Here is a 13,672-nt window from a genome sequence, read left to right as displayed (position 1 = left end):
TATATATATATGTATCGCATGATGATATTTTTGTTAAGATAAGTCATTTTTTACCAACTCTATCTTCAGGAAGAGACTATTAGAAGATAAGGGAGACTTGTTGTTTGACATTCCTCCATCGCTCTTAACCACTATGCCTATATCTAAGACCACCATTCCACTAGAAGATCAGAAGCCACAAAATGAGCCTAAAAATCACAAACCTCACAAGATGAGCCTGAACCACAACCCATACAAGACCCATGTTTTACCCGTTGTACCCAAGAAGGAAAAACTTGCACTCTGGTCCAAAATAGCTTCAAGAATCCGAGCTAAAAAGTAGAAATGAGGTAAACCTGAGAATTACAGTCTTTCTAATAGTGATATACCTATTCCACTTAGAAAACGAATTAGAAAATGCACTAAACACCACTCTATCCAATTTTTAACTTTGTATCTTTTAAAAATTGTTCTCCAGTTGACCAAAAATTTCTTATGAGTCGGATATAATATCCACTCTCAAAACATTATATGAGACTTTAACAAGTAAGTGATAAAAAAATATGAGTATTAAAGTGCAGGCACAAAAAACCAAACTTGGAAAGTGGTAGATCTACCTAAGAGAAAAGACCGGTTGGATGAAAATGAGTGTTCATTGTGAAACATAAACTCAATGGAACTAATGAAAGACACAAGGCAAGATCAGTGGATAAAGAATATATCTAGAGCTATGACATTGACTACCAAGATATTTTTACACCTATTGCAAAGATGAAAACATATCCTGCTACCCTTAACTGCAAGCATCCATTGATAGTTTTAAATAGTTTGAAGTGAAGAATGAGCTTCCTGCATGAATTTTGGGAGAGGAAAGAATAAAATATGCAAACCGAAAAAAGCATAGTATGGACTTAATCAATCTTTCCGAACATAGTTTGGGAGATTTGCCAAAGTGGCCATCCATGGGATACAGAGATTTAGGGAGATCACACGCTTCTCATCAAGCACCCGAAGTCAGGGGGAGTCAGTCCTACTAGTGTATGTAAATGATATAATTATTACAAGAAATTATAAAGAAGAAAAGGTGACCTTTAAACAGTGTCTGATTAAATAATTTGAAATTAAATAATGCGAAAATTAAAAAATTTCACCAGGATAGAGGCACCCCACTCAAAATCTAGAATATGTATATCTCAGCAAAAATATATTAAAAATCTCTTAATGGAAACTGACAAGCTAGCATGCAAGCCAATCTACCAATGAATCCCAATCACAAATTGAACTTGCAAAGGAAAATCCAAGGTGAACAAGGAAATGTATCAAAGACTAGTAGATAAATTGAGACTAATAGATATATTGGTATACTTATCACATACAATAGTAGACATTGCATATACAGTAAGTGTAGTGAGTCAATTTATGCAAAATCCTAAAGTACATTTGCAAGTTACCTATAGAATATTCCACTACTTGAAGGGTACTCTAGAAAAAAGAAATTATATCTAAGAAAAACAATAAGTTACTCCTTAAAACATATATTTGTGCTGACTATGTAGGTTCATTAGTTGACAGAAAGTTTACGTCCGAATACTGCATCTTTCTTGGAGAAAACCTACCGACCTGGAGAAATATGAAACAAAATGTAGTATCCTTATCTAGTGCTGAGCAAGAATTTAGGGCTATGATCCAATGGGTATGTGAGCTCCTATAAGACCCTACTGCGATAATAAGTCAATAATTAGCATTACTCACAATCTTGTATAATATGAAAAATCGAAACATATTGAAGTTGATTATTATTTGATCAAAGAAAAGTTGGATAGAAGGTTGGTATGCACATCATACATACCTACTACTTTGCAACTTGTAGACATATTGACTAAGGAGTTGAGTACCCCTGAATTTCAAACTATTATTGGTAAACTGAGAATGGATAATATCTATTCACCAGTTTGAGGGGGAACGTTGCAAAAGTATGTTTATATAATAAGTAGGATAAATGGTGTTTAAATACCCCTCTCATCAAATAAGTGTGTTTCCTTTTATTGTTCATATAAACTTATATATATAGAGGCCTATTATTTAATAAAATTCATACTTTATTCTCCACAATTTTTTTCTCTGTAGAATTAAACAATTATTTTAATAACCTGAAAGGTATGTCTTAGCTGATGGTCCAATGAACTCGGACATAATTAATTCATTCTTATTAAACATAAATATATTATTTTACAGAAAGTTACCTCCAGAACAATATTATATTGCTCCAGTTTTTCTATCATTGGAATGGAATCAACACCAAATATATGCCCAGCATGATCCTGAACAAAGCATGGAAATAGAAACTATTAGTGCCCAATACAAAGGTGTCTCTGTAAGTTTAAATCTGTCAAAGAGCATGGTAGTAAAACATATAAAGAAATTAAAAAAGAAAAAAAAAAAGGGTTGAAAATGAAGTCAGAGCATGGTAGTGATATTAGAAATAAGGTCAATCTCTCATATCCAACACTTTGAAGCCTTGCTCCTAATGTCAGATTTGCTTTTCTTTGATAAAATAAGATTCGTTGATACCGAAAGAGGGAAGTACCAGAAATGAGAATCAGAAATCCTCCCAAAAGAATGGAAGAAAAGAAAAAGAAAAAAGGAAAAACAATAGGCACCAATTAACAGAAGTAAAATAAAAATAGCAAAAGAGAAACTTAACTATCATGAATAATGATCTTCCAATTTCATTGAAGATCGTAGATAGAAAACTCCTGATAGTAGTCGTGCCCTTTAGTCCAGAAAGATACCAAAAAGATCTCCTTACCCCGCAAGCCAGCAAAGAGAACACCCTGACGCAAAAGTTTGGCATTCTTCCTCAACCCATTCCCATCAAAAAATGTAGAAAGGAAACTCACTACAGTAGGTGGCAACGCTCATACAATACCAAACATTAAAAAAATCAGTCGAAAAGTTTCCAAGCCACCCACAGTGAAGAAACAAATGTTCATGTACTTCTCCACCATCAAAGCACATAAAATAAATATCTGAAAAAGAAACTGATAAGGATGACGAATTTGAAGCAAGTCATTTGTATTGAGCTTTTGGTGAATAGCAGCCCAAACAAAGAGCTCACCTTAGAGAGAACATGAACCATCCAAAAGCCCTTGGCAATATGATCCTGGCATGCAGTGGGAGATGTGCTACTCGGAGAGCCTATAACAAGGCCAGAAGATTCTAAGCTCCAACGTCTACCACTCAGCTGTGAGGATGGCATGACAGGAGTCAAAACGTTCAATAGAAGGATATGTCTAGAGTCTCCATATCAGAGAGGTTATAAGAGAAGTGGAAATTCCATGATATCTCATCCACAGTGTGAGTCAAAAATTGAGAAACTGTGGCTTAGTGTGGAGGAAATGTTGTCTAATATGGGAAACTGGGTGGTTAATGGTTAGTTATCTAACTTGATCCTCTCAAAACCCCAAAGCAGATCCATCTCCAACTTGAAAGTATGTATAGAGAAGAAAAATAGGTTAAGCTTGTGAGATTGCTTTCCAGGGACCGGGGTAAGAGACATCTTTCTGCAGAGACATTCCAAACATCCCTCACGCTTCCATGGATGCTTCTGGTCACCCTATGCAACAAAAATTCTGGTTCCCTTGGGAACCACCAAAGCCATTTGACCAATAATAATAGGTTTTTTTAACCAAAGATTCCTTATTCCCAACCTAAATTCTTAGATTTACAACACACCTCCAAATTAACTAAATGATCCTTGAAATCCTCAGCTACTTCCGACCAGAGAAATTTTCTCATGTATCTCTCAATCCTATCTACTACCCTAAAATGCTTATTTCCTCCAAAATTCCTGTCTTTTTCACGAAGATATTCCTAAATCCCTCCTTATTTCTCTTTTTGATGATTTCCTTTAGGTTTTCCAATTTGTACAAAAATTTAAAACTTTTTCCAATTACACCCGTCCTCCATCTGCCACCCTCCTGTCACCAAACTTTTGGATCCCAGGTGGTTCACCCGCATATTTTCAAACCTAAAAGGTGTGGGCTCCCAATTGAGATGCTGAGATTCCAGCAGAATAGAGAAATGATCAGAAACATGTATAAAGAATGTTTCCTGTGACAACCCAAGGAAAGAGTCCTCTCAATTGGTAGATGCCAAAAATCGATGTAACCGAGAGGACACTGTACCATGTCTATCCACTAACCATGTAAATATTGTGTTTCCAAAAAGGCAAATCTCTAAGACAGTTTTCCTCAATAAAAGTGCTAAAGTTGCACATAGATGTAGTCATGTCACTACATCTAATGGATTACAAAGACTGGCCAAATAGGACATGTCCTCCCAAAAAAAGATATTTTCTATATCTTGTAGGTTCATAAACACTAATAAACCACCAACACCCCTTCTCTATTCTGTAGTAAGACTAATGTCCCAAATGATCATGAACCACCCGAAGCCCCAAGAGATAGGATGATTGCCCAATTCTTATATCTATAGTCCCAGATACACTGAATGAAATATCTATCCACCTCTTTTCTTTTATTCCCTGGATCATAACCAACACAGGATTTGCTCTTCCTAGAATGTCTTTGATCTTCTTCCTTTTATTCTGGCTTCCTAACCCATCAACATTCCAGTAGATTATCTTCATTTATTATTTTCTGTTTCCCTCTTTTTGTTCCCTTCCTGTTGCTTGTTTTCTAGGCCACTTTCCTAATCCTTGATTCCGTAGCTTTTTCCTACATACATAAATTTTTGGCGGTATTACTAATTTCACTTCCTCTCCACTCTCCCCAATAACTCTGAAATCTAATTTTTCCACGAGAATAGACAGGTCTTCCTGATTATTACCTATCATTACTGGGTTAATAGCAATTTCCTTTGGTTATTCCACTCTCCTTTGGCATATCATGATTCCCCACAACTATAGTTTGTTCAGAAAGGCCTAAAATATCTTAATGAAATGAATGTTATTCAATTTCTTCCCTGAATCACAAAGAAAAACAGTGGGGTTAAAGGTGTAGGATAGGATAGGAGTTTTACCAAGAAATTTTATAAGATTGCCATTAGAGTTTCTCCCCCGTTGGTGATTGCCCTTTGAGTACACTGTCAACTGCCTCCTCCATGACACTCATAACTAGGTTCTGCTCTGCCTCCTTATGATGTTCTTTCTTCTCATTGTCATTGAAGAAGAAGTGTAATCCCTCTTATACCTTATTCAAAATTTTGCACACAAACTCTCTCATTATCATAGGGCTAGTTGAGTGTTTCTTCTTCCACCACATCAACCGAGTCAAAAAAAGACCAATCACTTTCTCCATCCTTCTGAGCCCAATTGCTGATGCTAGGATTTTTACCTCGAAAGGTATTTGCATTTTTTTGTCTCTGATTGCACACAACCTTCAGGTCATTAATATGTTCCTCCACCCACTCCCTTAACTCACTAATATCTGTGTTTGATTGGGTTTTATCTGCATCCTCCACTTCTTCTTTGTCAGGTTCAGAATAGATGCGGAAGATTCTGTTCCCACACAATAATGAATTCCAACTTTCTGGTGCCATCTGTTTGCTGTTGTGAGTCTATCTGTTCCTGCCATTGAGCAACGTCAGCAGCATTCTCCAGATCGTCGGCCTCTGCTGGAGGTGTCGTGGATGAGCTGCTTTTCAGGTCAAGGTTTTTGGGCCTCCATCTCTTTAGTGATTTATTTGCAGGGCTCCAGTAATAGGTCTAATTAAATTAAGATTGGGTTAATCTAAGTAGAACTAGGTTGGATTGAGAGCCCAGGCTCCTTAAAGTTGCGTCCTTGTAACTTACACTCAGAGGTTGTTGCTGAGCTGGCTTAACGATCCACTTCACCCAGTGATTTTTTGCTCATTCGTCGTTATGCATAATGCATAATCTTCAATTGCCTTGTTTATCTCTGTAATTCCTCCCTCATCAAATCCGAAAGTTTATAGTGTCATAGCAAATTGTTTGGCACTATTTCAGCCCTTTTGAAAATTGAATCCTACATGCCACTAATCCTCCTCTATTATGTGCCATCGACGACCCTCTGTTCTGTATCCATGTAGTGGGTAGCACTCCTTTGCATATGATTTTCGAGGGAGATTTCCATGGGATGTCCTTTGTGTTTTGTGATGAGAGCTAGCTTGCAGACTATTTGTGCATGAAATTCTCCTTGATTACCTGTCACCACCGTGTATAGTGCTTCGGAGGTTTTCAAGCAACCCATCCCTGAAAATGCCCCAGGGATGCAAATTCTGGAAGACAAGGCCACCCCTTTAAACTACAAGATCTTTATATACCTCCCCTATTCATTTCTATTGAGCGTTATTATCAAGTAACCCTCACCAATCCTGCACAGCGGACTGTATTAAGAGCCCTTCCTCTACTGAAGATACAAGGAAATTTGCAGCCATTCAACTTCTCTCACCAACATGAAGGAGAAACTTGTGTCTATTTCATTGCTCTTGAATTGTCACAGTCCCTGATTCAACATCTCTCCATATTGTGAATACTTTCCTTTCCATCGAAAATACCATCCGTGATCGCACTCGCTTCACCTTCACCCCGGACATCTCACCTAACAAACTTAACTATTTGAGGGAACTTTTTTCAACAGTATAAACAGATTTTTTCGACTCCATTCTAGGATGAGTGCAGGCCTCTCACCCTATCATTTCACCCTTATCATTTCATGATTTGAAAACAATTTAAAAAAATTGTTTGAATAAAATAATATTAAAAAAGTCAGATGAGGGTAGGTAGCAGACTTTTTAGTTGTGATTTGGGCCAGAAGGTGCGAATCATTTTTTAGCCCTCTTCCAATAGAAATGTATCTCACAGTCTAGATGTATGAACATAAAGAATTTTCTCGTAAAATCCAAATTCTATAGATGTATGAACATAAAGGATTTCAGTGATACATAAATTTCACATATTTGTCAGTATCTATTGTATACTTCGTGATAGCACCAACTGTGATGGAAAATTTAACTTCCACAATATGCAAATTTCAGCCATGACTTAAAAACCATTGCCAGGAGTTTTCTTAACCATATCCCAAGCCCCTTTTCAAAATCTATCCTTCTGAAAAACTACTCCTTGTTCTCAGTTTATAATCTACAAACCCTCCTAATCATTTGATATGAAATAGTTATTTACATAACAAGCTGATATTGCACTGTCTAAAATCAAATTGATAACCTAATATTGCTTATTCACTGTCACTTCCCAATTCGATGAGTGCATCATATAGGTTGATCAGCATTTTTTTATAGAAAAGATTAAGTATTATAGACAAAAGGCACCAAGTGGTGCCACCAATGTAAAAAAGAGAAGACTATTTTCCTTTAGTTTGTTAATATTGATTATCATCATTTGTAGCATAAGCTTCTAAATAACTACTACAATAACTTCTCAAAGTAACAATTAGAATAAATTAAACATGATGGTCCTACCACACCAAGAAAATGTGCAATAAGAACATCCCAATCTTCTTGATGCAGAGATGGCAACAAGTGATCAATGCATCCGTTGTCCACCTGAAAGAAAGATATCCATTAATTTGTCTTTAAATTATTGGAGCTTTCTACAATACCCCCAGTATTTTGAGGTACCGATATAAGTGGGTCATTACAGACTATACATAGTTGCCGAATAATCACATATGGCTATCCTTTACTGCCACATATGCTATATTTTGTTGTCACTCTTTGCTGTCCATGATTGCTACATGTGGGTATCCACAGTTGTTATCATTATATATCCTTTGTTATCGTCTTTGGCTAGTAATGATTGCCACACATGGCTATCCACGATTGACATCATTGGTTATCCTTTGTTACCATCTTTAACTATCTATGATTGTTGCCACTGAGCTATCAATAACCATATGTAGGCAACTACAGATAGACAAAGATTGCAGCAAAGGACAATCAATAATTGCAACTAAGAATAAGGACACGTGATAATGATAAATAGCCAAAGAAAGGCAATGGATAAAAGCCAAATGCGGCAACAAAAACAGCCATAAGTGGCAATTCAGCAACTATGAATGGCTAATGAAGATCCCATATATCATGAGGTACCATTACCTTGACATACTTCGAGCTACAGTAGAAATGCTCTAATTTATTATATAACAGATATTTCAATGGAATTCAAAAAAGCTAAATTCCAATAATATTTTCCTAAACCATACCGTATGAAGATCTTTAACATTGAAAGAGGGGTAAGGATACGACTTTTCAAAATGATGAGGAAACAACTGAATCCATGTATCGTCGCCCATCATCCACACTCGTTTCCCATTTTGAACCAACTGTTAGACATCCCAAAAATGAAATGTAAGAGTCAATCCATACTACTTTTTTTTTTGTTAATAAGTGACAATTCATTATACAAAGTTTATAAAGATGGAACTATAACAAAGAAATATCAAGTTATCTTTATTATCCATATTATCTTTCACTCCTTTGAATGAATGACACCCGTAAGAGCTTGTTTGGCAACTTAAATTGGAATAGTTTATAAACTCTAAATATAAGCTTCACTAACTTAAAACTGCATGGCTTATTTAACAAATAAATTTTGTTGAAAAATCCTTCAATCTCTTGTCTTAATGCTATGAAACAATCAAAAATAAGAGACCGATCATAAATCTCAATTATACCGAGATATGACTTGATTTAGTGTCATTAATTTCCTACTTTTTCTCTTTGTAACAACTATATACACACACACATATGTATGCTCCTTTCAATAGATGAGAAATTTAGTTTCTCTCTAAATTTCATATGCTACCAGAGGCCTGCGCTCTTTTTTCATTCTTGTTATTCTTCCTTTAATAAACAAAAAACAAATAGAGCTTGTATTGGAACTGCTCCAACACACGCATCCATCTGAGTGCACACTTGCTACCTCTGCGAGTACCTGTGCAAGCCAAAGCCAACTCTGATGACTTATCTTTCTCGCTCTTTGTCAGTTTTTTTGCATGTGCCCTTTATTGCCGCACAGTTGACGCCAATCTTCATTGTTTGATCCTTCACTAGACTCGAATTCTTTGTCAGCAACCGAAATAACCAGGATCCTTGTTGAACACCTCTACTGTTTGATCCTTGCAAGAGGAGACCTGAAATGCCTCTATGAAGAAGAAGCCAAACAATGGGAAAGATGACATCATCTTTCGACATCATTGGAAAACCTACGAAATTCCCATCAATCAACTAATAGCGGAACTCCAAGTTGGGAAGTATATTTGTATAGTAAGTAGGGCAAATGGTATATTAGTAATATACTCATCCCACGTAGTTAATAGTGTTTTCTTTTTATTGTTTACAAAATCTATATATATAGGGTTCTGTTATTCAATAAAATTCATAACTCATTTTCCACATGATATCAAAACCCTATGTTAAATAAATCCTAAACTCTCCTACAAACTATATTTGGTTTTCATTGCCAAAATATGAAAACTCTAAATGGGGGCAAACTTCATAACTGGCCACCACACTTCAACCACCGGCCACCACAAGATCAGCCATCTCCACCACAAGCTGGCCGTAGCTCCCAAACTGCACGACTAGAAGCAACTAGAGGAGCCACTCAACTACCAGCCACTAGAACCACACGCCTCCACCTATATAACTTCTATTGTGCCAAGCCTTAGCCGTGCGCCTATCTTCCTCATTCGCACACCCAAACCCCTTTACCACGCATCCAGCAACTTGCACAGCATGGCCTACTACGTCGGGATTATTTAGAGACCTTTATACCTATTACAAAGATGAATACAGTATGTATCCTACTATCCTTAACTGCTAATTTCAACTAGTAGTTACAACAGTTCGGTGAGGAATGTCTTTCTGCATGGGGAATTTAAAGAGCAAAATTATATAGAGATTCTCCCTAGATTCACCAAAGTGAAAAAATGCAATAAGTTATGCAAACTAAAAAAGACACTCTATGAACTTAAACAATCTCCTCAAGCATGGTTTGGGAGATTTGCCAAAGTGATGCTATCCACGGGCTACAGACAAATTCAGGGACATCACACCCTATTTATTAAATACTCAGAGTCAAGGAGCTACAGCTACTAGTGTATGTAAATGATATAATTGTTATAGGAAATGACAAATGGTAGAATATGGTCTCCACACTTTTCTCTGGTGTGTTGGTTTCTTATAGAAGGTACATGAGAGACTTTCCATGTTTTCTCTGCCAGTAGTTGAGGTCTCACTGTGATTTGGTTTCTTTCCTAGTTAACATGGTTTGAAAACTTTAGTTACCATTGTAAAATCATCATCATCTTTACAGGATTCAAGTGCCTAGAAATCAACAACACAAAAACTTTGTTCTAAATTACTCCTTTTCCTTCATTGTGATCAGGACTAAGAAAAATGGTTGGGCCAACAAACATCCATCTCGTTCGTACTTTGGATACCCGTTCAAACATCCATCCAGATGTGTCCATACTTGGCCTATAGCTTTATCCAGAAACTTGAATGATAAAGAGTAATGATTATACGAGACTTCCAATTCTCTATATTAGGTGGTGATACTAACAGTTCTAAAGATGAGCCAATATACTCAGCAAAAAAGGACTTTTCTCAATCAAGACTTCTTTTACTCGTTCTTGATCAAGAGAGAGGATGCTAATGAAAAGTTTCCATTGGGTATGATTTAGAGGGTGAAGGCAACCCCCAAGGTGGTGCTTTTTACTTGGGAAGCTATTTGGGAGCGTATCCTTACAACGTTAGATAAGCTAGTGAGGGGGGGAATCCTGTACATGGTTGTTACTTGTGCAAGGGGAATGTACAGACATGCAAGGATCTCTTTTTGTGGTGCCTGTTTGCTCATCGTTTTTGGCTTATAATATTTTGTGACTGAGTTGAGTGGGCATTGGATTTGTGAAGGAGGAGTAGTGAGAGTGGGGGCATTCAGAGTGATAAGAGGTTAACACGTTCACATCTGATTCTAAAACCGATTTATCTCTGCGCGGAGGGAGATCTCTTCTTTAATGTCTGTTTTGAGAGATAGTTAAAGATAAGACATTTTGGATTAACAATGGGAGAGAAGAGATTAGGTGGCTGATGTAGTTTTTGAAGAGAGCTTGCAAAGAGGAAAAGAGTTGATTGTAGTAGTGTGATCTTTTCTTTTTTTTTTTAAATAAAAAGTATAATATATATTAACAAGGCACCAAAATAGGAGGTATCACCCATGTACAAAAATTTTACATCATATTAGCATATCAATAGCATTCCCAAAATCTACATCACTAATAATGTCATGTTCTAACAAAATAAAACCAAAATAGTGAATCCACCTATTTTTTAATTTATTGGAACTATTTCCAACACTATCAAAAGTCCTATCATTTCTTTCCTTCTAAATGACCCAAAAAACAGTCAAATGAATCAAGTTGGCAATCTCTTTTTTAACATACAGCCCGTCCCACGCCCATAATTCTCCCTTAACAGACCCCGCAATAACCCAATTAATCCCCACAAGGTCGTAGATCAAACACCATAAGCTGTATACTAACGAGCACCATAATAAGAGATGGTTACACGATTCCTCCGCTTGCAAGCAGCAATAACAGCCGTTAACCAATACTCTACCTCTAATTCTCAACTTGTCAATAGTCAAAATCCTCTCCCAACAAGCCTCCCAAGCAAAAAAAGCAATACGGGGTGGAGCCTTTGTTTTCCAAATTTGCTTGGCTGGAAAATTATGTCTCGTCACATTCACTTTACTGCTAAGATGGTTGTAGTAAGACTTGACTGAGAAATTGCCACTTTTTTCAAATTTCCATACAATCCGGTCCATTTCGTTGTCAACCACCTTGCCGGCCAGCATCTTTATCAAACCCTCACATTCAGCAACCTCCCAATCATTCAAATTCCGAATGACATTGATAGACCATACACTTTTGTCATTAACAGCTCGGTAAGCTTCCTCAACAGTCATCTCCTTAGATTGTGCAATATTGAGAAATCGACTCTTTAAGCAACCCTCTCTAATCCAATCATCCTCCCAAAAAATGATCTAATTTCCTCTCCCCAATTTCCAAGTGACAAGTTGTGGAAAGTTGCTCCTTTGCATTAGAATTTTTCGCCATAAGCCTCTACCATGAGATAAGGGAATTCGTAGCAGGGTGATCTTTAGAGAAGATAACCACTACTTCCTGGCTGATGTGAAGGAAAATCTAAGAGGAAGGTTCATGATGGTATCAGAAATATTTTATGCAGGAGAGCAGTGCATTATGCATGAAGGTGCTAGGGAAAGTGGTGGTTGAGAATGGTGAAAGCACTTCTGTAATTTTTTTTGAAGCAAAGCTCCAAAAGACGGAAACTTTCAGAAGTAAGGTCTTTCGAGGTCATGGTACCACTGTGTTCCTTCCCAACATACTGTGAGTGGCTGAATTCATGGAGAAAACATTTTCAGTGTCAAGAGCACCAAAAACAGGAAGTTGACTTTTTCTGAACTAGCAGGAATCAAGTTTGGCAATAATTGAAGGAGACGAGGGGATTACATTAGCAAATTTTGGAAAGAGATCCCGTGTCTTCCATAGGGAATAAATCTATAATTATTTTAGTCAACTAGAAGGGAGAGAGAGATTTTTGTATAGAAAATGTCCAAATAAACAGGACTCAAGAAGGAAAGTTAAAGAATCCATTTTTTGATAGAACTAGGCCCAATCTGAATATGGCCCAAAAAACCCAAGCTCCTATCAGAACTTTACAGGGATCGCTTTGGGGAAAACAGAGATTATCAATATTCAGGTTCAATCTACTAAGAGGCCACCTAAATAGTGGGTTAAAAAGTCCAAAATGCAACCGTGTGATAATTCTACTCTCAGTCTTTCTACCAAGACTGTGATAAACATTCAAACATTACCGCCAATCTGCATGAAGAAAACACATTCCCTTCTGTTGAAGCTTCCAAGCATCTCCATTCAATAATTTTGTTCCAAAACAATGTCTTTGCTGGAAATCATAAGTTTTGAACAGAAAAAGAGAGTTTGGAGGTAAATGGTGGGAACATAAGATAAGTTCCCCAGGGCCAGACACGACTCTGAAGCGGGTGGGTGGCTCTAGCTCTCATAAAGGGTCAACCCCGTCAGTAAAAACTAGGCATGATATCTCAGCCATTTTTGGTGGAGAGGCAACCGACATTGTACAGAAAGAGGAGGGTTATGATGTTGAATCTAACTTGAATGTTTCTTTTGTCTTCTCAGTTGGAAGAGGACGAGGCTTTAGTGGGTTTTGGAAGAGGAAAATTAATTTGCAATGACAAGGTAGACAATGATCTCTTGCGGGATGATGGTTTTATTATTTTCGCTAATGGTTTCGAGGTAGTAAGGAACGATTTTGGTCCATCATCTTGAACATAACACATGCAAAGGCAAAACCAACAGTACCTGCGGTTTTACCAAACAAATCAGGTAGGAGGCGATGAAAGAACAAATGAAAGGGCTGGAACCTGCATCTGACCAGAGAGTTGGTCTTCTTTAAAAGGCCTACATTTCTAGCTTTCCCCTTTTCACAACCTTAAATTCAAATCTTAAATCTCTTAACCCTTCTTAGCGTGGCTTTGGCAAGTGGCATGACTAAGGTTTACACTACTGAATAAACTTTGCCTACTCCATCAGGAGGACTAAGCTTTCTCTAATGTTCTTTATGGCCTTTT

At 37.0% G+C, this 13,672-nt stretch overlaps 1 protein-coding gene across 9 annotated transcripts in view; it reads right to left on the bottom strand.

The window, feature by feature from the left end:
- The window catches only part of LOC110812324 (Alkaline-phosphatase-like family protein), a 43,067-nt gene that overhangs the window by 17,374 nt on the left and 12,021 nt on the right, over positions 1-13,672 (bottom strand). For 7 of the 9 annotated variants that reach the window (XM_088218961.1, XM_088218963.1, XM_088218964.1 and 4 more), the window contains exons 6-8: positions 8,184-8,303; positions 7,441-7,524; positions 2,223-2,300 (exon numbers count right to left, since the gene is read on the bottom strand). In XM_088218961.1, the coding sequence (XP_088075087.1) occupies positions 2,223-2,300; positions 7,441-7,524; positions 8,184-8,303 (282 nt within the window). Of the gene's footprint in view, positions 1-2,222; positions 2,301-2,683; positions 2,814-7,440; positions 7,525-8,183; positions 8,304-13,672 lie in introns of all 9 variants that reach the window. The other 2 variants (XM_088218967.1, XM_088218965.1) reach the window with 2 other exon arrangements.

Source organism: Carica papaya, chromosome 4 (assembly GCF_054855325.1).
Source record: "Carica papaya isolate Zhongbai chromosome 4, ASM5485532v1, whole genome shotgun sequence".
Classification (NCBI taxonomy): domain Eukaryota; kingdom Viridiplantae; phylum Streptophyta; class Magnoliopsida; order Brassicales; family Caricaceae; genus Carica; species Carica papaya.
The sequence above is the reverse complement of the archived record's forward strand: the minus strand, read 5'-3'. Positions and strand labels throughout refer to the sequence as shown.